This window comes from Zootermopsis nevadensis, unplaced genomic scaffold (genome assembly GCF_977971745.1).
Source record: "Zootermopsis nevadensis isolate Lab colony 2312 unplaced genomic scaffold, Znev_1.0 Znev_ptg000061l, whole genome shotgun sequence".
NCBI lineage: Eukaryota > Metazoa > Arthropoda > Insecta > Blattodea > Termopsidae > Zootermopsis > Zootermopsis nevadensis.
In genome coordinates, this window is record NW_028259192.1 from 13404529 (window position 1) to 13431074 (window position 26546).

Sequence of the window (26546 nt, forward strand, 5' to 3'; positions counted from 1 at the left end):
TTTTCGTTGCTATTAGAATCTCGATAGTTGGATGTAAACATATTGATTTTCTTTAATCTTTACAAGGCAAAGACCGCATAGTATCTTGGGTAATCCGCCATATTGGATTTCCACCCCGCAGTAGGAAAGAGAATTCGTTAAGTGTGGGGTTGGGTTTACTGAACATTCGACAAAATGTCGGGAAATACTGGGATGGAACAGCTCATTCCAATCGTCAATAAACTCCAGGATGCCTTTACACAGTTGGGTGTTCATATGCAACTGGATCTTCCACAAATAGCAGTTGTGGGTGGACAGAGTGCAGGAAAAAGTTCGGTATTGGAGAATTTTGTGGGAAGGTAAGTGTTTTGTGACCAGAGGTTTAGTTGTCATATTTCCTAAAACATTCCATTCTGTGGTGAGTTTCTTGCCATGTGTTCGGAATTTTTATGTTTCAATTAGTATTTAATACCAACTGTATGTTGTTTAATAATTAATGCGTTGAGATTACAGATTTGACAGTTGTATGTCAGGAATTTATAAAGTATTTTATATAAGCATATATATGTTTGTGACAGTTGTCAGGAAAAGGTTTAATATGTTCAGAAGTAAATTTAGTATGTCGTTCCACAGCATCCCCATTGAAAGGGATGTGGAGGTACATAGAAACGCTTCTCACAAACGCGCACATCAAAAGAGCAAGGAAACCTCAGCGATAGGAAATAAAGAAAGAAGAAATGTTTCATTATTTTATACTTCTTCCTTGGATCTACAACCCAGTGTGGGTCTTTGCTGCCTCTTTTCGTAGTTTTTTGCCTTTTAAGTGTGCATTTGTGAGTAGTGAGTGACCATCCTACTGCCTCTACACAATTTTATTCAATCCAGATTTTGTCTGTTTTTTTACTTTACTAGGGCAGAACGCTCCTCGGAGGGGCTGGTCAAGTTTTTAAAAAGCAACCAACCCCTTCGGTTGCTTTTTAAAATCTTGTGTAAGAAACTAAACTCGGCATTGTTGTGGAACACAACAATGCCGAGTTTGTTTATAGTTGACATTGTTGATGACGTCATTTCTTGCAGACAACGAGAAATCACAAATTTTTATAGTAGATACAGAATCTTATATTATTTATTGTACTTAAAAATGTATTGTTGACAAAGCTGAATGAGAATAAATGGATACATTGTTATTTATCCTATGCATTTTGTTGATCTCTTCAGACTTATGTAACCATGAATAGATCATCTTTTTAAAGTGTATGTAAATGGTAGCATTTATGAGAAATTAGAGTATGTATTTAACCAGTTTTATACATATTGCATGAACATTTTGCTAGGAGTATTTACTTCTGAGGTTCGGCAGTAGGGCATATTCAGACCAATCATAATGAACATGTGTTAACATGAAGTTAGTAACAGAATAGTATTTATATTTCTGTGTAATCCTAATCATAAGAAAAAATTAATGAACTCATTGCCACAACCAAGAATATAGTAATGAAAAGTACAACTTTTCCACATCATGATATACAGGGTCTACAATTTATGAGGCTGCAGTCGTGCTTGGATTGCATGGTCGGCTGGCGCCCTGTTTATGTGGGCAGGAGTTGTGCGCGTTCTTCCGGTGGGTGACCGGCGAATCAGTTTCAGTGCCGCTAGTAACGGCGAACTACGAATATTTCTCGTTACTAATACATGTTATTACATTAATTGTTCTTACCTTCAATCACAAAAGATGTTCAAAGTGACTTCCTTGTGCTTGCAGGCAAGCTTCACATCTCATTAACATGTTTCGAAATACTCGACGAAGCTCTTCTTGGGAAATTGCCGAAATCAATTGTCGAATATTTTCTTTAAGTGCTTCTGCAGTGTGCGAATTTTTTACATAAACTTTGTTCTTCAGCATGCCCCACAGGTAAAAATCGCACGGGTTTAAGTCTAGGGAACGCGGAGGCCACTGATCGATAACTTGTTCACCAAACACTTCTCTTAATGCTAACATCGACCGATCAGCTGTGTGAGTTGTAGCATTGTCTTGCATGAAGAAACTGTAAGTCTTTTCCTCATCGGTCATTTCTTGGTCAAAGGGTCTGAGTATTAAATTTACATAACGTTCACAATTTATCCGCACACTGCAGAAGCTGGAGGCAGAAACAGTATTTCAAACATTGTATTGTTAAATTTGAGGTTCTTATGGCAGCAAATATGAAGGTGGTAGTCATGGGTTGTTGCAACATGTAGTTTGGTAGAAGTTATTGATGTTTCAAAGGTGCTTATTGTTGCTGTCATCAGGGCACCAGTGATTATAAAGGTAAGGGAAAGACTCTCAGTCGAGTGATCACACAGCATATGTTCTCAAGAATTTCATGTGAAATAATTGAATACCTTAGAAGTCATGCTACAGTACCAGTTTAAAGTTTTGGAGAATCCAGAAGAAACTATAGGAAGCAGTGAAATTCACATACTTTCCGGTCACATGTTACAGCAGGATATGTTACTGAACATTCATTTATTTTGACTTGTGATCCAGTTACTTATATATATATATGTCTGTCTGTGTGTGTGTGTGTATAATTGATTTGTGACTGCGTGTGCATGTGATAATTTATACTTTGAGCTGTGGCAAAAATATTTTGACATTCATTCAAGCCTAAACATGTCCAGACAATATATTTATGTCAAAAAGAATTATTTTATTGTTATGGTGGTAGCAAACTGTTGACATGCAAGGTTTTTCATGTCAGTAGCAGTTTAGGCTGTGATCATCTGGGCTGTACAGTCTTTGTGTTGAAGAAATCTATCCTCAAGATAGATGCAGCAGGTTCTTCAAAAACGTCTGTAACTACGTACATGTCGTGTCAAGTGAAAGTGTTTGTAAATGTAGTGTTCGCAGGTCATGATTATCAGTTAATCTAGTCTGTATATTCACATGGTTATGTGAGGATTGTGTGTTGTGAGATTTAATTATATTAAGTGTTGTCAGTTGTTCCTTCTGTTATTTGTGATTTGTAATAAATAATGTTTTTTACTTCTTTTTCTTCTCTTTTTTGGTAGGTTGGATGATTGTAATTTTGTAATTATGATTACAGAGACTTTCTTCCTCGGGGTTCAGGAATTGTTACCAGAAGACCTCTGATTTTGCAACTTATCACTAGTACTGCAGGTATGGTAATTTTATGATAATATACAATTTTATCGTGTCATAATTAACCACTGCAGTTTTATTAGAAATTTTGCATGGTTCAACTTGCGGTATTAAGCAGTAACATCATTTGAAATTCCCAGACACACTTTCATAATATTGGTGACATTTTTAGATTAATTTTATTTCCTTAGAAAAATGTAATATGAGAATACCATGCTATGTGTATGTCACTTTCAACTTTTTAACAATTTGAATGATTTTCACAAAATATTCTATGAACACTGTGCTGTTGGTGAATACTCCAAAAATGCTTTTTTATTTCTTACAATATTCTGATTCTGTAAGCTATGATAATGGATCTTTAAAGAAATGAAACTTTTAGTAAGATTTTTCTTTTTTGTAGAATATAAAACTAGATGACAACGAAATGAAATTTTTGTTAAGCTTTTATTTTAACAGAGATAACTAAATGGGCAATTGGTGCTAGAATTATGAAATTTGTGTGAAGATGAACATTTCCACAAACGATGTATGAAATATTATTAAAGCTCAACAGTTGGGAACATATTAACGTTGTAGAACCTGTTTTTATATCTGACACATTTAATGAAGACATAATCAGAACTTTCCAAAGTATTTCCAAAAAGAAAATAATTACTGCTTCTAGTGTTACCTCTGCTGCTGCTAAGAACAACCACAATAATTTATCATGTCTAGTTGCGAGCAATAAAATAATTATTGCAACTTTGATATTCATATTCAATTGGTTGCATTCCATATCAGTAATATTCTTTTATACTGTGTAATGCAACATATATTATTAAAATTAAGTACATCAACATTAATATGCAATGCCCAACATGTTTTGAATTCTCTAAAAATCATCTTGGGAAGGGGGAGTTATTCATTCATTCATCCATCCATCCATACCATTATCAGTGAAACTTCCAGGTCAATATTAACAGGTATTACAGTTGTATTGTCAAATATTTAAAAATATTTACCTCTTTATTGTTAAAAACTATCACATGTGTATAGTGTGACAAAGTGAAAAGCTAATGAATGCCAGCTTTCATAAAATAAACCACATAATTCTTTGTGTTTTTTTGCACTTTTTATGCCAAGTATTGGTAGACCCATGCCCAACCCCCAAAACAGGAGGACCACTATTATTCACCTGGGAGGGTAATATTAAAATGGAAATTTAAGAAGTAAGATATGAGGTTGTGGACTAAATTTATCAACTGTTCTCTTGTGAACAAAGCAATGAACATTTGAGTTCTGTAGATGGCAGGCAATTCCTTGATTGGCTGAGCAACTTTTAGCTTCTCAGGAAGGGTTTTTTCTCCCATGGAGTTAGTAGTAATCAATATAATCACAGTGTGTGTCATACTGTTCTTGCTGTGCAATACATTTCTGTATTTTTATTAAACTTTAATATGTTTTTTGATTCATAGAGTATGCTGAGTTCCTACATTGCAAAGGCAAGAAGTTTGTGGACTTTGATGAAGTCCGTCGAGAAATTGAAGCGGAAACAGATCGTGTCACAGGCTCCAACAAAGGCATTTCGAACATTCCAATCAACTTGAGAGTTTGTTCCCCAAATGGTAAGTCAGTGTTTTTGAAGTATATCTGATTATAATTTGCTTATTACATAGAACTCAGTTCTGTTATTGTTAATGCAGTAATTGATGCACTTAAAAATATAATAATAAACTCTTCTTTTGCTTTGGCTATCTGTGTAATGATGACTCTCTTCTGGGTTGTGGCACCATGTAGTGTGGTAGAAGTTTACCGACATTTCAGAGGTTCTTGCTGCCTCCATCATCAGGGTGATCAAATCCTACACATCTGTGTGATGTCTTCTAAAGATACAGGCGAAGAAAAGTAAGGAAACAAGGGAACATGTTCATAAGATTTTGCTAATTATCTTTTTCTGTATTTTTACACCAAAACTTAGTCTGTGATGCTGAAGATGATATTCTACTGTTTTCTTACAGGAGTACTTGAATGGATTTTTTAAATTATATGTTTTCAGAGAACTCATTGTGTTTTTGTCACATTCTTTTGCCTTAAATTTATGAGATCATGAAAGAAAATTTTATAGACCAAACAGTAAGTAGTGTTATGTGATATTTGTGTATGACAATACTGTGTAAGAAAGTAAAGGTATATATGTATTTATTGTTATTTTTCCTATTCAAAATAATGTTCTACTTTTGTTCAGTGTTCCCTAAATATCTAAAGGCTATGGTAATAGACCAGATAGTAATTTTCTGACATATTGTACAGTAGTTATGTCATAGCTCTTTGAATATTCAGAATGCCCATTTTGTTTGTTATTCATATATATTTATGGCATATTTGTCATAGGGGAATAGAAAAATGACAGAAGGTATTGTATATTGCTGTGCAAAGAAATCTGTGTTTGCAGTCGTATTTTATTTAACTTGGTGAAGAACTTTGTACTTCCTCATTCCTTGATAAATATCAGGAAATTGGTGTGTGTTTCTGGACAGATCTGAATGTTCTTCAGTTTGATCAAGAATTGTAGGCTTTTACCCTGTCGGTGGTATGTTCACATCTACTTTGGAACTTGTGGACAAAGCTTGTGATCCTTTCTAAGGCAGAATGCTAGAAGATGTTTTGTTTAGAAATCTGTGATAACAATTTTTAAAAATAAACTTGCGTGTTATTTTGTTAATATGTATTGTTTTCTGTAGTATTGTAATTTCTTCAAGACATATGAACACATTAATGACAAATATAGATGTGTTAGGGTTTGTTTTAACATGCCAACAGTATTGATCATCACTCTAATTGATTTGCCGGGCCTGACCAAGGTGCCTGTGGGTGACCAGCCTGCTGATATTGAGCAACAGATTAAGGACATGTTTGTTTTTAATCACAAAAGAAACTTGTCTCATCCTGGCTGTTACCCCAGCTAATACTTATCTTGCTACATCCGATGCTCTGCAGATTGCCAAGACTGTTGATCCTGATGGTAATGGGGCTGTCACACCATTCTGATATAGCAGAATGACGATCAGCAGTAATATTGGGTGTTATATTTGTGGATTCACATGTATTGATGTTCTCATGAGCTTGCTTAGCAGTGAGACTAATATGTTGTGGATTGTTTTAATCCAGAATATCTGAATTGTGTATATTGGTTGAATATTTTGTGTGCAGTAGCATGGACTTTGTAATGAATAATTTTATGGTCTAGGTGTAGTATGGGTGCTATTGGATTGTTCCTATTCTTGATAATTTATAATTTTTGCTACTATCAGTTTAATTTTTGCAAGTCATACACCAAAATGTGAAGTGTTGGCTTAAAGCAATGAAAAACATATTGGTCACAGGCTTGTACATATTAAAAATTTAATATCGTTATTCTTGTACATTAGTTTTAGGTTTGTGTTAGGTAGCTGGTGCATTTTATGTATTCACATATTCTGGACAAGATTTCCACAGCTGTTTTTTTTTGTCTCAGCACTTGAACTTTGCATGCAATTTGCATTGCACTGTAGTTTTGTGTTATATACAGTAGATTTTTGTTTTCATTATGTTTCAGTTCTGAATCTGACTCTTATTGACCTTCCTGGTCTAACAAAGGTCCCTATTGGAGACCAGCCTGCTGATATCGAGCAACAAATCCGAGCTATGATCATGCAGTTTATCACAAGAGATAATTCTTTAATTTTGGCTGTTACACCAGCCAATACAGATCTCGCAAACAGTGATGCGCTCAAACTGGCCAAAGAAGTTGATCCTGCAGGTAGGAATAACAAGTGTAAATTTGATGGTGGTTATTAAGTACTGTACTAACCAAAATCCCTTTTTATGTCAAGTTAGCCCCATTTCTGTAATTAACATTACAGAATTGTAAAACTTGGTGTGGTAGGTAGACCACCTAAATAAAACAGGTATTTAATAAATATTTGTATTGTTCACATAGAGTGTTCTAAGGATCTCAAAGTTTGTGTTATACATATTTCACACCAGTGGTACCCTGCTTCTGATTCTGGAACTAATAAAACAAGTGGGGTTTGAGACCATGACCCTATTAGTTACCAGTCACATTTCACAGTACCACTGTTAATCGACAACCGTAATAATTACTAGTGAATTCTGAAGATAATTACAATATAAAATTAACATTTTTGTGTGACATTGAAAATCAAGCATCTTCAGTTTTTGTATTGAACATTCACCCTTAAAAATTTTGTATGATGGTATGTAAAATAAGAGGTCATGTGTATCTGTTTTCTGAGGATTTGGGGATTGTAACATGACTTAACCCTTCAGCGTGGAGTGCCGAACATCGCTCGTCATGACGTAATCATCCCATAGCGTGGAGTGCCGAGCACTGCTTGCACAATGCTCGCTAAGATTTCTCCTTCTACGTAGCGACTGGCCTTGTAGTTTATGTATTCTGGTTCCAGTAGCCGTGTAGAGAAAAAAGCTGGTTATCGATTGATGTATAACATGACTCTGACAGATCAATTTTACCAGTGTTTTTCGACTTTGAAATATAGATCGATTATTGAAGTCAACTGCATTCAGTCTCTGCTCTGTGGCTCCCTCTATCGAAGACGAATGGAGTAATATAGTTACGGCTACTACAGCTGTATAGGACACATTGCAAGCTTTGCAACGGTATATGATGTCAGAAAGCTGAGTCAATGCATTCTTTGTTTTCCCCCTTGGTATGAACAGACTTCTGTAGCACATATCTGCTGTCAGTCAGCCACGATTATGGCTTCGAGTAGCAGACGTTTTTTGTCTCCTCAAGACATTGATAGAACTGTACACGACCGAAGCATAGTATGTTGTGAACATTTTGTTCAAAGTTTCACTTAAATTCATCAATTATTAGGGAAGTTGTGCCCATATAAGTAAAATGATGCACTTTCAAGCTCAAAATTAAATCCCCAAGCAGAAAATCCTCCCATAGCACAGTATAGACTTCAGATTTAAATGCTCCCACGCTGAAGGGTTAATATCCCCCATTGCTGAGGGGTGCAGTGACCATCTCTGTGTGGATCATCAGATTGTTAGAATACTGAAAATTATAGTTGAGTCATTAGCACTTTTTATTGTGGAGGTCTTGGATTCAGAACTTGGCTTGTAGATTGGCTATTATGTCAGGTTTTTTGTGGGTGGGGAGTGTTCCTTTGTCTTTCCAAGTAAATCCTGGGACAGTAGCTTGGAATAGGCCACAACTATTTCCTTCCACATCCCTTCCAATGTGCCATTCACAAATCTCCATAACATCAGTGGTACATAAATACAGTTGATAAGGTATTACATAAATTAATACTCAGTCTTTTTGTTAAAAGCTGTAAAAGTTAGATGGAAAAAATTGTGATTCTCCATGTTTGTAATTTAGTCTCTGAAAAGAAATTAAAAATGAGAAGTATTTCAAGCTATAAAATAACATTTTTTGGCTTTGGAACAATATCTACCATATACATTTAAAAAACCTGAGGGGACCATGTGCACACACACTTGAAATCTTCAAGACATGAGTGGGTTGAAGTAAAAAGAATCTGAAATCCATTGTTTAGCCACATTTAATCTCCGCATATTTCTCTTCTGTATAAAAGCAGGAAGCTGTTGGGCACAAGTTCATTTGTACAGATATTTTTGCTGTGAAATGAGCGAAAGTCTGATTGTAATAGTTGTGAATACCAAGCTAATTTTGAAAGATAATTTCTGTAATAATTAATGCTATTTGAATGTAGTGTACTTAATTTATAGTTTCATCTAAGTGTATATTTATGTAATCCAGATACCATTTTTGCATTAACAGTATTTCAGAAAATTGTACTATACAGAGGACATTTTTAGCTCTTGTTGCTTCATCACTGAATTAATTTTTTTGGTAATTTCACTTTTTGTGTACACAGATTTATTATTTAAGACTTATTGATAAGTTCCATGAGCTGCTGTTGCAAGTGTTATAATTTCTAAATCTGTAGCAAGGATGGACATTTATGAAGGATAACTTAAAAAATATTAACTCTAATTTGAATTGATTAATTTCCAATTCAAACTCCAGTATTTTGACTTAAAATATGTTTTGATTATTGTGCACAGTAGTTGAATGGATTTGTGTATTTGTAGCAGTGCATGATTTGCTGCTTGATTATAATTTATTGAGTTCTGAGGACCATACTGTAGGCATGTCCTGTTTGTGTTTATATCATGCCAAAGCACCTCAAAAGGTGAAATTTTGAAAGACACGGAAGGTCTTTACTGAACACACGTAATAAAGCCATTAATTTGTACATAGGGTGAAGGAAATATAAGGGTTTTGACAGACTGAGTTTCTCTGTCCCTTCTCCCTCTTCCCTCTCCCTCCAATGAAATGGTTTCTGGTGAAAAATTGGATAAAATGAGTTTGCTGTTTGTGTTGTGTATACCATAATACTGTAGGAATAAATCATCATACGTACCATAAGTATTTATTAGAACACAGTCCTCACATCTCTGTTACCAAGGTGTTTTACCTTAGTTATGTGTAATGAATTATCAACAACTTTCAAATAAATAAAAGGAAGAGAAAATAGTAATAAAATAACATTTTATAATCACTATTTTAGTTATCTCAGTGCATAATAACCTTAGTAAAGAATGGTTTAGTGTTGTCCAGAATATGATTACAGGATTTCTTGTGATATATAGACTCTTCTTTTGTGAAGTTTTCATCTAACTCAAAAGCTGATGTACAGGAGTAACTTTTGTTGTTTTCAAAGCAGGACTTCTATTGAAGCGCCATCAGAGAGTGAGTCAGAAGTCCAGAGATAGGAAGAATAGGAAATATTTCCTAAAAGACATCTTATTGCAAGTAATGTTATAAGATGTGCTCTGTATAAAAGAAATGTAATGTTTCAAGACTTTTGATTTAGCCATTATAAATGCAAATGGGTTGCATAATTCAGTATGTTTATTTTGGTACCATTAAGTATTATATTTTAATCACTGTGTTTAAATAATCTGATTAGTTGGTGCTGTATGTACATTTGACATAGTGAAAACATTTCTTTTGAGTTCAAATCTATAATTTTCAGAATTGTAATTTTTGAAAATGTGATTGTAATTAATTTTTTCTATTGTACTACATATGCAAGCAAGTAAATATGTTGAGCAAAAGAAATTAAGATTCCCTACCTGAAACTGAATTATATAATTATAGCATGGCTATATGACTATTAAGCAAAGGATAAGTCATTCCTGTATAATTATGTACTTTGTGCTTGAATGAGTTAGTTATGTGTTGTTGTTATTGTGTCGGCAGGTATACGCACTATTGGTGTCATTACAAAATTGGACCTGATGGATGAAGGCACAGATGCACGTGACATTCTTGAAAATAAATTATTACCTTTAAGAAGGGGTTACATTGGTGTTGTGAACCGCAGTCAGAAGGATATTGAGGGTCGTAAAGACATAAAAGCTGCTCTTGCTGCAGAGAGAAAATTTTTTTTAAGGTAACTATAGTTTTGTATTTCAATTCATGATATAAATTTTAATACGTTTTATGGTTTGAGGAGTTTTAATACTCTGATATGAGCTTTATGGATCAGTGACAAGCATAGATGGTTAACTGGTCGAGGTCACAGTTGATCATTTAAAAGTAATCTTAATTAACAAAAAAACAAAACAACCAATATGTAATCTTCTGGGTTATTACACTGTAGTATTGAAATGTGATTGCCTCCACCATCATGGGAGAAGTAATAATCAGATGGAGTAGATGTGGGTTTGTATAGGAAGCTATTTTCAGTTTAATTAATGATGCTGTCAGTGTCTCAGACTATACAAGAGATGAGAGCATGTTTAATGAATAATGAATTGGAAAGGGTGTGGGAAGTGTTTGTGGCCTAATGTAAGGTTCAGTTCAGATATTTTTCTGGAGATAGCCAGTCTCCAGCCTGAAATTTGAACTCAGGACCACCTGAATATAAAACAGGAATGCTAACCACTTGGCTGCAGTGCTCAGCATTTGCATAAGGAATAATCACAGAGGTATGAGATGTGTTGGCCTGATAGGTGAAGGAAATTGGATAACACTACTCTGACTTCGTACTTGTTTCCTATGTGAACACACCTCTTCCCCAGGCTCATTTCTCTTCTGTCCTAAAATAGGAGGCAGCAGGTCATAATGTGATATGTGGTGGTAAGCTCATCTAATGTTGTTCGATGCTTTTAACAGGATAGTGTAGGGTATCAGTATACTTTCCAGTTATTCTTTCAATGGAACTGATCAGGTTTTGCATCTCACCAAGTAGTTGAATAGTTCAGACATGCAGAACTTGATCTCTTCCTCTGAGAAGAGAACTGGAAAGTACAGTGGTACCTCATATTCTCATTATTGGAATGTCTTTCCACTTCACTTTTACTCGTTTTTTATATACTTCACTACTTTCATTGTTATAATCTATTTGTTACCAAAATGTTGGATTAAGATGGATGTCACTGTATTATCTGCGCTGTATATTTTAATATCCTGAATGCATTATCATGAAAGAGAAGGTTTAGGATTAGAAATTTTAATTTTAAGTAGTTACAGAGAAGTTACATTTCTTTAACCTACAGTTTCTGATGTTTTGAAGTCCTAAAATCAACATATTAACTGAGTGCTTTTAATACTTGTTCTACATCATTTTACATCCACAATTCAAGTATTTGTGAACTTCAGAGAGTTTGCTTCTGTTAATTTTTTTAGTTAAAGTGAATGTATTATTAACTAGCTTCTGTTCATTGATATAAATTCAAAATTACTTTCTTCACTTTCATATAATCCTGTGTTTCCCCACTACCATACACCATTTATGTTTATTTGCAGGAAATTAAATGAAATTTTATATAGATACATCATATTTCATACCATACATTCTTTTCAGTCATCCATCATATCGGCACATAGCAGATCGTTTGGGTACTCCATACTTGCAGCGAGTATTGAATCAGCAGCTTACCAATCATATCCGAGACACATTACCAGGCCTAAGGGATAAACTGCAAGTAAGCTAATTTTTTAACAATGTGAAGTGTGAAAATGTGTTCCTCTAAATTTGGTATGTCCCATTACCTGGCCTTAGAAATCTTTTAACTAAAGTGAAATGTGAGAAGTGTTTATCTAAATGTTATGTAGCAGGTGTCCGTTTTAAAAATTACTGATTTTTAGCATGATACTAGAGCAACGCGCTCCTTCGGAGCGGTTGCTCTAGAGTCCTTGTCGTTCTTTCTTGATAACCTCGCATTTTTCGTCTGTCGATTTCTGTTGATATTTAATACTTCGTTTTTCAGCGTGTTTTTTTACGTGTGTTGTTAATATGGTCTCGTTTATCAATGTAAGTCTTCTTTCGCTTATCCTTATTTGTTAAATAAGTCTGATGTTGTAGTTCTTTACGTCGCTGTTCAGAGCCCAACTGTTCTTGGTCAGTCAATGTTCTACGTCCAACTCCACCCTTGCAAATTTTGTCTTAAAATCGATCATAAAGTCTGTTTTCGTAATAGTTTTCGTAATCGTAATACACTGCCTGAAAAGTATTAAACGTAAACTCGAGCCTAGATATCACTATGACCGCCGCTGCTGCTATAAAAGGAGGCAGAGGGCTCGATGTTGTTCAGTGTTGCGCGATACCGACAGAATGGGTGGAGCAAGGGAGCTCAGTGACTTCGAACGTGGTATGGTTATTGGTTGCCACACCAGTAAGCAATCCATCAGGACCATTTCCGCCCTTCTCAAGTTGCCCAAGTCGACCGTCGGGGACGTGATTGTGAAGTGGAAATGGGAAGACACAACCACAACAAAACCACGGCCGGGTAGACCATGTGTGTTGACTGACAGGGACCGTCGAGCATTGAAGAAAGTGGTACGGGAAAATCGCATGTCATCGTGTGATACCATCACCCGTGAATTCCACAGTGCCACTAATTGTGCACCTAGCACCATGACTGTGCACTGGGAGTTACGAGGACTGGGGTTCAAAGCCCAGGCACCTGCCCATAAACCGCACATTTTGCCTGTGAATGCTAAGCGCCTCTTTCAGTGGTGTAAAGAGTGCCGCCACTGGGCTGTGGACAACTGGAGATGCGTGATTTGGAGTGATGAATCACGCTATACCATGTGGCAGTCCGATGGGAGGGTTTGGATGTGGCGAATGCTAGGTGAACGCTACATGCCGGCCTGTATAGTGCCCACAGTGAAATTCGGCGGAGGTGGGGTGACAGTGTGGGGGTGTTTTTCATGGAAGGGACTTGGTCCTCTCGTAATACTACGGAGCACGTTAAAGGCGGAAGGATATAAGGACATTTTGACCAGCTGCGTGTTGTCTACGATAGAAGACCAGTTCAGAGATGATAACTGTGTGTTTCAGCATGACAATGCTCCCTGCCATAAAGCGGGGTCTGTTCATGAGTGGTTTGTGGACATAAGGTTCCGGAAATGGACTGGCCAGCCCAGAGCCCCGATCTCAATCCTATTGAACACATCTGGGATGATCTAGAAAGGTGACTGCGCGCCAGACCCCAACGACCCACATCACTAACTACGCTTGCTACAGCGTTGCAGGAAGAATGGTCGGCCATTCCCCCTGCGACGTTCCAACACCTGGTAGACAGTCTCCCCCGCAGAGTTAGAGCTGTAATAAATGCCAAGGGTGGGCCCACCCCATATTAATGTCCGAGGGACACTTAGAGGACAGTTTCGCGTAGGTGTCCGGATACGTTTGATCAGGCAGTGTGTATGGAATGAGTAGTATGAGTTAAATGAGTAGTATTAGTACTATGAGTTTACCTTCTTGTACTTCAAATAGTTGATAACCTCTAAACATAAATCCGCGTGGATATTTTTTGTGTTTGTTGACGGATTTAGTTCAAATCTCGCTCTAGGATACGTTTTAATTGACAGTAGTTTATCCTCCGATAACGTGACATTAAAACAAATCACTGTTGATTATAAAAAAGTCGTGATGAACGCCAGGACAAATCTACAGAGCTACACTTCTATAGAGCCACACTTAATTAAAAGATTCGATGTGTATTAAAAGAGGTATAACAGTGAGAGAGGCGTTAAAGTCGTGACTGTTCAGCCTCCTGTAGGGAAGAAAATGAACTCAAGTTGCCGAGTAAAGAAATGACGCAAGTGGATTGCGCCTTTGTTTGTATAAATAAATGTTTGTAGAACCTAAACCATTTGTGATATGTAAAATCTGAAAACAGATATGGAAAGCTCAAGAGGTAATATGTATTTCATACACAATATGTCCAGATCCATCTCCGAGAGGCGGGCGCTTAACGCGCCAGATGCATTGAAAATTGTACACATTGGTTCATTAAAATTACAATAAATGTATAAACAATTATAATTACAACAAAATACATTACAGATTCTTAAAGGTCTTTATTTACTGATCATTTTACATATAGGTTACATTACCCTTACTCTTACCATTCCTGAGGAATGAAATTTACCCGTGTCCTACGTGAGCGATTAAATGCGAGCGGTGCGAGTTGTGTGGGTGAAGCGGAAATATCAAACTGGCTCTTTGTGTGGCGCTGTCCTAGTTTACAGTGAAGCGGTCAGTGGCCAAAGTCCGAGATCAAATGTTTTGATATTTTCGCGTGAGTCGCTGTGCTGGCCCGTAAGGCGCATGCGCAAGAAAGCTCTGACCGTGCAATACACGAAGGTGCATGCGCAGGACGGCCGTGTGCTTCTATTGAAGTCTCTTACGTAGGACACAACAAGCGATTCCCTTATGTCATTGACACCCCATGCTGCTTATGCAGCTCGCTTGTTATCGCTTATGTAGGACATTGCCTTAAAGGTGACTCGGCTATGGCTAACGCTGTTTTGATGACGTCATTTCTTGACGGCGACGGGGAATCACGTATTTTAGTATTATTATTATTAAGATAAGATATGCTGTTGTAAGGTCAACTATTGATCAGGTATTTTATATTTGACAAATATAAAAGAATAAGTGTTCTTGTAATGGATCAGTGCACCAACTATTTGTGGACTTCAGGAAGGCATGCAACTCAGAAGAGAGGTACTATATGGTATTTTGAGTTTGGAGTACCAAAGAAACTTGTTAGGTTAATTAAGATGTATATGAATGGGGTATCTACTAGATCATATAGGTAATCTTCTGTCGGATCCATTCCCAGTGCACAATGGCTTAAAAGAGGGATGCTTTATCCCCAATGCTTTTTAATTTTGTTTTAAAATGTCAGCAAGGTCAGAGAGAATCAGAAGAGGCTTGAATTGAATGGTCTGCACCAGAACCTTGCTTACGCTGATGTTATTTGCTGGGGCTGGTATGGGTACCATAACAAAGAATGCAGAAACTCTACTGCAGGCTAGCAAAAACTAGCCTTAGAAATAAATGTAGACAACTAAATACATGGGTGTAATACAAGATGAACATAGCAACAATGGCAGAACATAATTATAAGTAACATTATTTAAAAGATTTTCAAAACTTAAGTATCTGGGAACAACAATAACAAATTTAAATGAGGTCCATGATGAAATTAAGAGTAGAATACATTTGGGGAATGCTTGTTTTTATTCAATTCAGAAACTGTAATTCTCTTCATTTATCTGGCTGTTCATGTGATCATATTTATGAATGAATGGAGGTTATGAAACAGTTATGTTTACCAAGCTGTTGAGTGTTAGAATTAATTTGATTTAAAAACCCTGCTGTTGTCTGTCTTGCTATTTCTTCTCATCCCTTTTCGAGTAGTAATTTTGCCTCTACATGAACTGTTTTATGAAAGTACAGTACTGCTTCAATGAATGAATGAATGATGTTTAAAAATTGCATATGAAACAGATTTTGAATTGCCTGCTGGATTACAAATTTCAAATTGTGTAATATTTTTTGATGTCTGAAGTTGAATAAATTTTTTAGGCACATTTGTGTAACCCTGCAGGCAGCATTTTAATTGTATTAACTTTGAATTTTATAATTATGATGTCTTTTGTTCTGATGGTATATTATAGATATTTTACATTTCATCTCTTCTAGAAATTGTTTTTATTTATGTTATGATGTACAGAAACAACTGCTGACTCTTGAGAAGGATGTGGAACAGTACAAACATATACGGCCGGATGATCCAGCTATCAAGACGAAGGCTATGCTGCAGTAAGTAACTTGCTGAAATTGGTGCATAGAAATGCTGGGGGGGGTGTCTAATTGAAAATTTTATTCAAGCTGTGAACTCATGAAGTAAGTAAGTGGTAATGCTAATGGAAATCTATTACTGAAAGCTAACGAACTCCGTTTAAGTTCTCGTTTGACCGTTTCAAGGGAAATTTTATCCACCTGTGGTGTAGGTCATGACCAATTTTCTTCTATCCCATTCTGTTTACTATATCTGTTCATCACCACCTTATTTCATGTTACATAACATGAGAAGTTGATTGGCATTGTGAAATAATCGGTTTGTTTTAAATGTATTTTCAGGATGATACAACAACTACAATCAGATTTTGAACGTACGATTGAGGGTTCAGGATCAGCACAAATCAATACAATGGAGTTGTCTGGTGGAGCAAAAATTAACAGACTTTTCCATGAACGATTCCCATTTGAGATTGTGAAGATGGAATTTGATGAGAAGGAACTCAGGAGAGAAATTGCTTTTGCAATCAGAAATATTCATGGTCAGCATTGTCTTATTTTATGTTGTCAGTAGAATAATTAAGAAAGTACATATATTATGTAAGGTAATGGAATGTGCATATTATTACTGTGTGTACATGTGAGATGAGTTTTCAAGCAGAGTTTAATAGAGTACAAGATTTTTTTCTTGCTTTTTGTATTATAAGGGTGGTAGGGCTAGGGTTTTGTTTTGTCTACATTTATTTTTGAAAGAGCTCTAGTCAAAGGATAACAGTAAATAAATTATTAATAAAAATCTTGTGTTTAGAATATTTGGAAAAATGTGAGTGCAATAGGTGTTGTGTGTACAGTTTGTTATCTGGTTCAAATCATATTTCTTTCAAATGTTTTATGGAGGAACTTTATTCATATGAACTGCTACAAGAAGAAGAAAAAAATGGCCCCTTGTTTTGGCAGTGAGTGCGATCTATTTGAACTTTTATGAATATTTGAGGTATAGATAGTTTCATTTTATTGGAATTACATGAACTCCATAACTAAACAGTACAAGTGAAAAATTAAATTTCATTTGGTTTCTTTAATTCCAGGTATCCGAGTTGGCCTGTTCACACCAGATATGGCTTTTGAAGCTATCGTGAAAAAGCAAATTGCCCGCTTAAAAGAACCTAGTTTGAAGTGCGTAGATTTGGTAGTAGCTGAATTGTCCAATGTGGTTCGAGTGTGCACAGACAGGGTAAGTGTGCTACTGTTTGACAGACCTAACTACAAGGATCAGTATTATTGAGAAGCTAATAGTCTCCCTGGAACCTGGAGTTTCATTATTGGGTTTACAAGTGCCTGTCAGTGAACACTCTTCTGAACCATTGGAACAGTCCACACACACTTGCACATTGTTTCTTAATACATTGTCATCAATGCTTAGGTCTTCCTAGTGTTGTTTTTCTTTCAAGGTTTCTGATCAGAATTTTGTATGTGTTTTTAGTGTCTCCTATGAGTGTCACATGCTCTCCCCACATCATATTCCTTTGTTTGATCACCCTGATTATGTTTGGTGAAGAGAGTACTTATTAAGCTTCTCAGTGATCTTTTAAAGAAGTTTCCGATTTTGCTGTTAATTCTTAGGCCCATATATTCTCTTTGGCACTTTGTTTCCATGTATGTGTTATGTCTGTGCAGGTGAGAGACCTAGTTTCATACTTGGACAGAACAGTAGATAGAATTATGGTTTTGTATATGCTTATCTGTAGGTTTTTGGGTAACAGGTAGGAAGTAACAAATTTTTAAATTATCAACAATCATTTTCAGATCTTAATCAGACTGTAATTTCTTCATTAGTGTAATTTCATTACACTATCCTGCATTCTGGTGATGAGTCATGAGTGTGTACCACCTTTGCATTTAATTCTAGACCAGTCTTCTCAATAGCATTTAGTAGAGAGTTTTTCTTTTTCTTTATGGCATTTATATCTTTGCTCAGTAACTTGTAATCATTGTCATCATTGACCAGAAGCTGTTCTGCCCCATTCAATTCCAGTCCCTCCTGATTTTCTGGACCTTCATAATGGCTTACTTGAAAGCAAAGTGGGAGATAAAATGAAACTAAATTGTTTTAACATGTTTGCAACTACAGTTATTTTGAGATGTACATAATACCTGTTGTGCATAACTTCTTGTTTAGTAATCATATTATTTGTTTTCTGAAATGACTTTTCTCGTAATGTACTAAGACTATTAGTAAATTTCATTAGTTTATGTTTTGGCTACAGTGGCCTGGTGCAGTTTCAGAATTATCTGTTTTCTTGACTGTATTCTGACTGTTGTTTTCAGTTTGATGCTGTTCTAGATTATGTTACTGTTACAGTCAATAAAATATACTACATTCATTAAAAATTTGTATTTATTTTTAGATGTCAAGGTATCCACGCTTACGAGAGGAAACAGAACGAATCATAACAACATACATACGTCAGAGAGAGCAGCTATGTAAGGAACAGATCATCTTACTAATTGATTGTGAATTGGCCTACATGAACACCAATCATGAGGACTTCATTGGGTTTGCCAAGTAAGTTGCATGCATAGTACATGTCCTGCACATATTAGCTTCCTTGATTTGGTTCCTTTAATGATATTTGGTGAATAATACAAGTTATGAAGCTCTATATTGTGTAAATTTCTCCATCAAGCACCAGGGGTGGATCATTCATATTAAGTGTGTCAGCCATGTTAGCCAGGCTAACATGGTTAACATGAATAGTCCACCCCATATTACCTTTCTGTTCTGAAACACCCTCAGTGTATGTTCTACCATTTGGGTGAGGGACCAAGTTTTAGGCTCATACAGTGGTTAAAATTACAGCTTTGTAAATGTGAATTATGAAATATTGTAGAATTTGTACAGTTCATGTGGTTTCTTTTTTCTTGTAGTGCTCAACAATCATCAGAAAACTCGGTGAAGGCTGGTCGAAAGCTGGGGAATCAGGTGATCCGCAAGGGGTACATGTGCATACACAATCTGGGCATAATGAAAGGTGGCTCCCGGGACTACTGGTTTGTCCTTACATCAGAAAATATTTCATGGTTTAAGGATGAAGAAGTGAGTGTCATTGTAACAGAATCCCAGATTTCTAACATTTCTTGGTTTTAATTTGAACAGTTTAAATGTTAATAATAATAAGCATCATATATGAAGGATGTAGAATTTTGTATTAAAGATTCCCATTATGTATCTTATAAGAAGAGAATCTTTTGGTTTTTGTTTCTTGGAACAGGACATCATAGGCAGGACTTTTCCAGTAAACTGCCAGTCTTGTCTAGTATGTACTTTGTGCAGTGAATCAGACAAATGTAAGAGTTGGTTTGACTGTGTGCTTTTTCTGTCAAGAGAGTTCAGTAATTAGAAGTAAGGAGACAGACTTGGAAAATATATGTTTTAATCATTCTCAAATGTAACAAGTGCCTGTTTGATGGAACATTTTTCTGAATTTTATAAATTATTGTTAAATCAAGATTAATCTGTTTTTATTTTATGTAAAATTTAGCCGTCGTAAGTGCAGTTGAATTTTTATTTCTGAATTTTTCCATATATTGTCTTTGAAGTATCTGAGCTCTGTTTGATTTGCAAGAGTGAAGAATTCCACTTCTAAGTGTGACAAAGGTGAACTACAGTTTACTCCCAGTGATTGTATAATAGGATGATTGAAATGATAAGAGATGGATGGACATGATGATGTTGAATTATAGCTTAACTTGGATTCCAAATCATATTGTTGCCACGTAGGGAGGGAATACATTAATCTGCATTGGATTCAGTCATTCAAGTATGAGTTTACAAGGTACTGACACTGTTGAAATGATGGAACCCTATAATTATCTTTTGTTTTAGAAATTAACATTTCATTTAATGAATAAATCTGTTTGATGTGGTTATCTCTTGTGTAACAATAGATTATTATGTAAATCCATTGTCTTCCCACAGCTTACAGTTCTCTTCATTAGGTAGAGATATTTAAAAGGAAGAGATTTTGTCTGAGGATGTTTGTCTTTGGACTTACCACTGTGAAAACCTCAAATCCTACCAGGTTTTATCTGCCTTTACTATGATTACAGGAGCGTGAAAAGAAGTACATGTTGCCCCTGGATGGGTTAAAGCTTCGTGATGTGGAGCAGGGTTTTATGTCTAGAAGACATACCTTTGCTCTGTTCAATCCTGAGGGAAGAAATGTGTACAAGGTAAGTACAAATAGTAATTGGACTTTTGTTTATAGGACTTTATGTAGGTGTGCTCGTGGGCTTAGGCAAGTCACAGAGCATAACAGTTCTCTTACAGGGACTGTTGGAGATTGTTTGGAGTTGATAAGAAGTTTGTGCAGATTGAGGGCTGTATAAAATTATAGAGAACGCGTGTGATATGGGCATGTGTACTGTACTTTTGTTTTAATTTTAGGATTACAAGCAACTTGAACTCAGCTGTGAAAATCAAGATGATGTGGATTCATGGAAAGCCTCATTTTTACGTGCTGGAGTTTATCCTGAAAAGGCAACAGAGCAGGCCAATGGGGAGGAGGTAGGAATCAAATTTATTCATATTCTAGACCTAGAAGATAATTTATTGAGAAGGAAATAACCACGTAGTTACATAAACAAGATGAAATGTAGGCTTAGTGGGTCAAAGAAGTATTGCTGTATTTACCTGAATGGAAGATGAGATCTCTTTCCTAATTTCAGAGTTTGGTAATGTGCCAACTATAACTGAACTTGCTGTTGCATGAAGTGTGAAAGTACTGGAACCTGTTTTGTAAAATTATCCAGGGTTGTCCAGGAGATGGGAATATGAGTAATCAGAAAATGCAGTTATTTTAAAATCTTACATTTAACTATTTGTAATGTAATGCCTCTGTAGGCATTTGTAGCATGGGAAAACATGGAATTCAAATAGCATATTGGGTAGATAGGACATTAGTAAACATGGTTTTTAAGGTTTAAACTACCGAGAGATTAGGTCATTAATGGTTAATTATGTTGTTGATAAATGCTGTTATTCTCATATCTTAATTTTTACTTAACTTATCTTTTGTCTAATTTTCTTTCAGTTCTGAAAATTGTGATATAAGTAACATGTTTTGACACGCAGTTTATATTTTGCAGAATATAAGTGATAAGTCGGGTTCTGGAAGAATTTTACATTATAGTATGTTGTTAACATTTGTTGTAATATATTGAGCAGATTGATTTTAAGAACGTGAGAGGTCAGAATGAAAACAAAACTTGCTTCATAAAATGTATGTAACATGCTTCTGAATACTTTCTCTGTGTCTCAGCACAGTTATTAGCCATATTTTCCAGTTATCAGAGATATGATAGACTTTTATTTAACATATTATTGGATATGTGCACTTAAGTATTATTAAGATTACTATTGGATATAAATTGATGGCCAACAATAATTGGTTGAATACTCTTTGTTAATTATTATAGTCTTTTAACAAGCTGTCCTTTTACAATATAAATTATCGAGTCTTCTAAACAAGCTATTCATTCATAGTATAAAAATTTGTTCTTCCTTATGCCACTGTTTCTATGAAAATTGAACTTTGTTCCTTTATCACTCTAAGTTCAAACAAATAGTAGTCATGATCCATATATTCCAAATTTTAGGTGTCCTTTACGCTCTAACATGAGCATAGAACAAGTTATGTTTTGTCCAAGGAAGTAGGCAACCCATGTGACCCAGGGCCGTTGTTGGAGCACATTGTTGCAGTAGTGGAAATCATTTTTGGAACATATTGTTACAAACAATAGGAAAAGGTCATTGTTAAAACACTTGCTTCTTCAACTTCACGGTTTAGACCTGCGGCCTGTTCCGACTTCAAGGGTTGTTTTCTATATGTCTTCTATCCACCTTATCCTCGGTCTTCCTACATTTCTCCTACCAGTCGGTCTATAATCTAAAAGTTTCCTTGGTAGCCTATCCGACTCCATTCTTGTTATGTTTTCATACCAGTTCTGTTTTTGTTGTTGAATTCTTTCATTAAGATTAAATATTTTTAGTTTGTTTCGTATATCTTCACTTCTTTCTTTATCAAATAATGTGTAGCCAGCAACACTTCGTAAAAATCTCATTTCACTGGACTCAATCTTCTGCTTATCTGTTTATCTGAGCGGGTCAGGGACCAATTTTCACAGCCATATGTTGACTGGGGTACCGCCAATACCTTATAAAATTTGAGTTGAGTCTCTCTTAGCATTTTGTTTTTTTAAGTGTTCGACGTATTGTGCCACACGTTTTCTGAAATTAGTTATTTTTATATTTACATCTTCTTTGTAACAATAGGAGACGTTGCAACCTAAATAATCAAATGATGCAACTTTCTCTATTATATCATTGTTGACTACTACTTTACATCGTGCATGCTCAACTCCTTGAAAAGCCATACATTTTTTTTGTGCTAGAAATTTTTAAGTTATATTCTTTCATGATAATCTGAAGATTGTATGCAGCTATCTGTAATTTATTTTCTGATTCAGTAATAATGACCTGATCATCAGCAAAAAGTATAGTATTTAACAAAACATAATTTCTTTTTAGTCCAAATGTTATATTTCTGTGTCACTCTTCTACAGCTGCATCAACGTAAATATCAAATAACAATTATGAGAGAGGGCATCCTTGCCTGACGTTGAGGGTTGATTTGATTTGTTTCCATAGGTGAGGGTAAGTGTTGTCTCTGAGAACGAGGAGGGTTCGAGCAGTGAGTCAACACAGAAATCATCAGACTCGGTGCTGTCTCTGTTTTGCTTGTTTTCTTAGTTTGTTCTTGTTCTGCTACCCTCTGCATATAGGCTAACATGTAAGGGAAAACACAAGTATTGAGTTTCTGCCAAAAGAACCCATAGACATCCACATGTGAAAATAATATCTGGAGAATTAATTTACATTGACATATATCATTACTCTTTCCTGCATACAAAAGTTTTAGTGTTCATAAATATATGGATGTTTTATAATGGCAGATCCTTTTTGTTGTTTTCTCTCAAGTCATCCTTAGATTAACTTGTCAGATTTTCCTCCCATATTGGAAGGCTAATGCATAGGTTGATAATTGTGGGTTTATGCTTTTCCTTGCAACTTAGTTATTGCTGTGCAAGTGTGAATCTAACAAGTATGATAAGAGTTATATTTGAAAGTGTACAGATAAACCTGAGCCATATTCCATCCTTAGAAGCTTGACTGCTTTTGTCAGTTTTAATTTCAGACTGTGTGGGCCATTAAATAATTCAGTACTACATTCATCACATAATGTTACTGGAAGAGGCATTTAATTTATTTTTGATAGTATGGTTATTGGATAGCTGTAATGTGGGCTATATATAATCTGAGTGAAGGAGGATTTCTATGCTACATAGTAATTGTAGTTTGTTAGTGATGTGTTTATTGTGATGTAGGATTTGAGGTTTTCGTGGCAGTGAATCTGAAGATGGCTGTCTTTTTGGTTGTTGAGCCACGTAGTCTGGTAGAAGTTTACTGATGTTTCAGAGGCCCTTGTTGCCTCTGAAACGTCAATACTATTCTACCAGACTACGAGGCACAACAACCCAGAATACAGACATCTTATGTTTATTGTGTTCATATCATAAATGTGTAGTACTCTGATTATAAACAAAGGTGTTAAGTTTGTAGCTGGAATTTGCTTGAAACATCTGGAATTTAGTTTGACAGCATTATAAATATTATAAATGACTGAAAAACTTTAGTCATTGCAAAGCAAATACACACATACTAGGATTGTGTTGTCCTTATTTCAAGCTTTGCAGCCAAAATGAGGTGATATCACTGTAGCATAACCAATTATCATCTGTACGATTCTCCCAGATACAATCTGGAATGTAAGTTACAATCAGTAGGTCAAACTAACAGTTCTTTGTGTGGTAAGCAGAGTTATTGAGTCGCTCATCATAAGGTTGCAGGTCCAGGTGCAATCCTGAAAGTTGCATGTGCCATCGTAGTAGTAATGATACATTCTTGTGATCAGGTATGACACTGAATTGGTACTTCAGAACATGAAGACACATGCTTGTAAATCATCTTGAGTTTTAGGACTTTCATGTGTTTACTTTCATCTTATTTTATCATTCACATCTTGTTCTTTGCCATACACGTGAATTTGTGAATGAGCAAAGCACATTCTCCAGAAAATATATTGAGCAGTGGGGCTGAAATGTTTATATATTGTGTGTGAACTGTTTAAAACCAGTAACATTTTAGTCACATTTTAATTCATTATTCCCATTGGCTGGTAGGATTTTTGTTGATAAAATATCCATTACTGAGCCTGCATCCGTGGCTGTTGAAGGACATGACCTAAGAGCATGAATTTTGCTAATCTCCTTTGTCTCACTGTTGCTTCTCCAATTTGGACAGTCAGGAGTAATGGGGTATAATTTGTCTTTTTGTATTACATTTTTGTGGTGTTATAAACATTCAGAGAATTGCCAAACCTAATACATACACTATGTTTGATTTATGTTCTTACCTGTCTATAAAGAATGTGTGTTTATATATTCTGGTCTGTTGATTTGCACTTTCTGTGTAGTGTACATTATAGTAAAATCTGTACGTTGTGTTCTTCCAGTGAGTACAGACATTTTAAAATACTCCGTATAATGTAGTGTAAGGATTACATATTATAATTAATGAAAGGTTTTTGAGCTTGATTGTCACTTTTTGAAGTGGTTGTTTCTTGAATATGCAGTGCCAAATGGAAAAGCTGTGGTTGCTTCCAATCGCATTAATGTGAAAGGCATTAGGATAGTGGGAAATTGTCTTGTAACAAAAATATTTTCATCTTGCTATTGACCCTGTTATGTTTATTACTGTTATAAATATGCAGTATTTTTATTGTATGGGCCAATTTATAAACACATATCTTTCATAACTGAAAACCCACTAGTGATATGAACATTATAGTTTATGTTCTGGTTTGGTAGTGAATTAGTATAAGATAGATGAGAGTGACATTCGAGTGCAGTCACAGTCCATCATGTCACTTGTCAGAGTGGTTTACCTTACACAGTATGGCAAAAAAGTAATGAGACTAAAATAAAGTAAAAACAATCTATCTGACAACGTTTATTACGTGTTTGTCTCAGAATAGTCCCCAAGGGACTGAATATACGTACAGCATTTATGTAAAATTTGGAAAGACTTGGAAAACTCAGTTGCTGTGAGGGTATTCAGTTCTGCTGTCACATTCATCTGAATGTCATCCATTGTATTGAATCAGTGACCTTTCTATCCGAGTTTCATCCTTTGGGGGGGGGGGGGGGGGGGGGGGGGATTGCTGGAGCCAGGTAGGGGGAATATGAAGGGTGATTGAGCACTGCAATTTCTTTCTTCACCAGAAATGTCCTTAGCATTGTTTGCTGTGTGTGCTGTGTCATGCAAAAGTCACCAACCAGAATGTTCCAAGTCTGTGATAGTTATGAACCTTATTGATTCCTTATTCACATTTAGTTCACTTGCCATTATTTTGAGTGTTTGTTGGTGGTCTCTTGTGAGTGAATTTCTCGTATCCACTGATTTGAGGTTTGAGGTATTTTTTGGTCATCAACTGTGAGGTTTATCTTCCACATCCTTGTAAGATTTCATGTGTTTCAGTGGGGCTTTCCCCCTTTTTACACAAAACTTGATGCTGACATGTTTCATTGTGCGGTTTCTGACAACACAGTAATACAAAGCAACAACACAATCCCAACTGCTTATGGTTAGTGGTACTGCTAAAGTCATGCCTCAGTGAGTCAATACCAGCCTCTAGTGGAACAATGCTCATACTGCATATTTTTATTTTATTTTATTTCAGTCTCAATATTTTTTTTGCCATACTGTGTGTGTAGGTACACATCTCATTTTGTTATTCCAAGTACTGTCTGGCTTATACTTTCTTTGCCCTTTAAAAGAATATACTGTCTGCCCCCCCCCCCCCACACACACACACATATTTTCTTGCTAGTGGTGTGTATTATTAGATGCTGTATCAGATTAGTAAGGTATTGAATGCACTTATTGGTCCTGTAGTGCATTATACAGTTTCTTATGTACACTTTCTTAACACTACTCATACCACATCCATGGCTGGCTATAGACTGATGACAGGTCTGATTGTCAGCTGGAGTAAATTTTACTCTTTTCAGCAGGACAAGATCAGTTATGGAGTATATCCAGCTTCCTGTGGAAAGATCATTGGGGTGGGGGCTTTCCCCTGGGAGTAAGATGT

The 26546-nt window shown here is 35.7% G+C and overlaps 1 protein-coding gene across 7 annotated transcripts in view; it reads left to right on the forward strand.

Annotated features, from left to right (window-relative positions):
* The first annotated feature begins 29 nt into the window (after positions 1–29).
* The window catches only part of shi (dynamin-1 shibire), a 54416-nt gene continuing 27899 nt past the window's right edge, over positions 30–26546 (forward strand). For 2 of the 7 annotated variants that reach the window (XM_022067006.2, XM_022067007.2), the window contains exons 1-14: positions 33–338; positions 3066–3139; positions 4579–4728; positions 6699–6902; positions 10428–10620; positions 12037–12157; positions 16205–16293; positions 16615–16814; positions 17361–17506; positions 18681–18838; positions 19201–19369; positions 20383–20505; positions 20720–20839; positions 22982–23053. In XM_022067006.2, coding sequence (XP_021922698.1) covers positions 175–338; positions 3066–3139; positions 4579–4728; positions 6699–6902; positions 10428–10620; positions 12037–12157; positions 16205–16293; positions 16615–16814; positions 17361–17506; positions 18681–18838; positions 19201–19369; positions 20383–20505; positions 20720–20839; positions 22982–23053 — 1983 coding nt within the window. In that variant the 5' untranslated portion in view covers positions 33–174. Of the gene's footprint in view, positions 339–3065; positions 3140–4578; positions 4729–6698; positions 6903–10427; positions 10621–12036; positions 12158–16204; positions 16294–16614; positions 16815–17360; positions 17507–18680; positions 18839–19200; positions 19370–20382; positions 20506–20719; positions 20840–22981; positions 23054–26546 lie in introns of all 7 variants that reach the window. The other 5 variants (XM_022067000.2, XM_022067008.2, XM_022067004.2 and 2 more) reach the window with 5 other exon arrangements.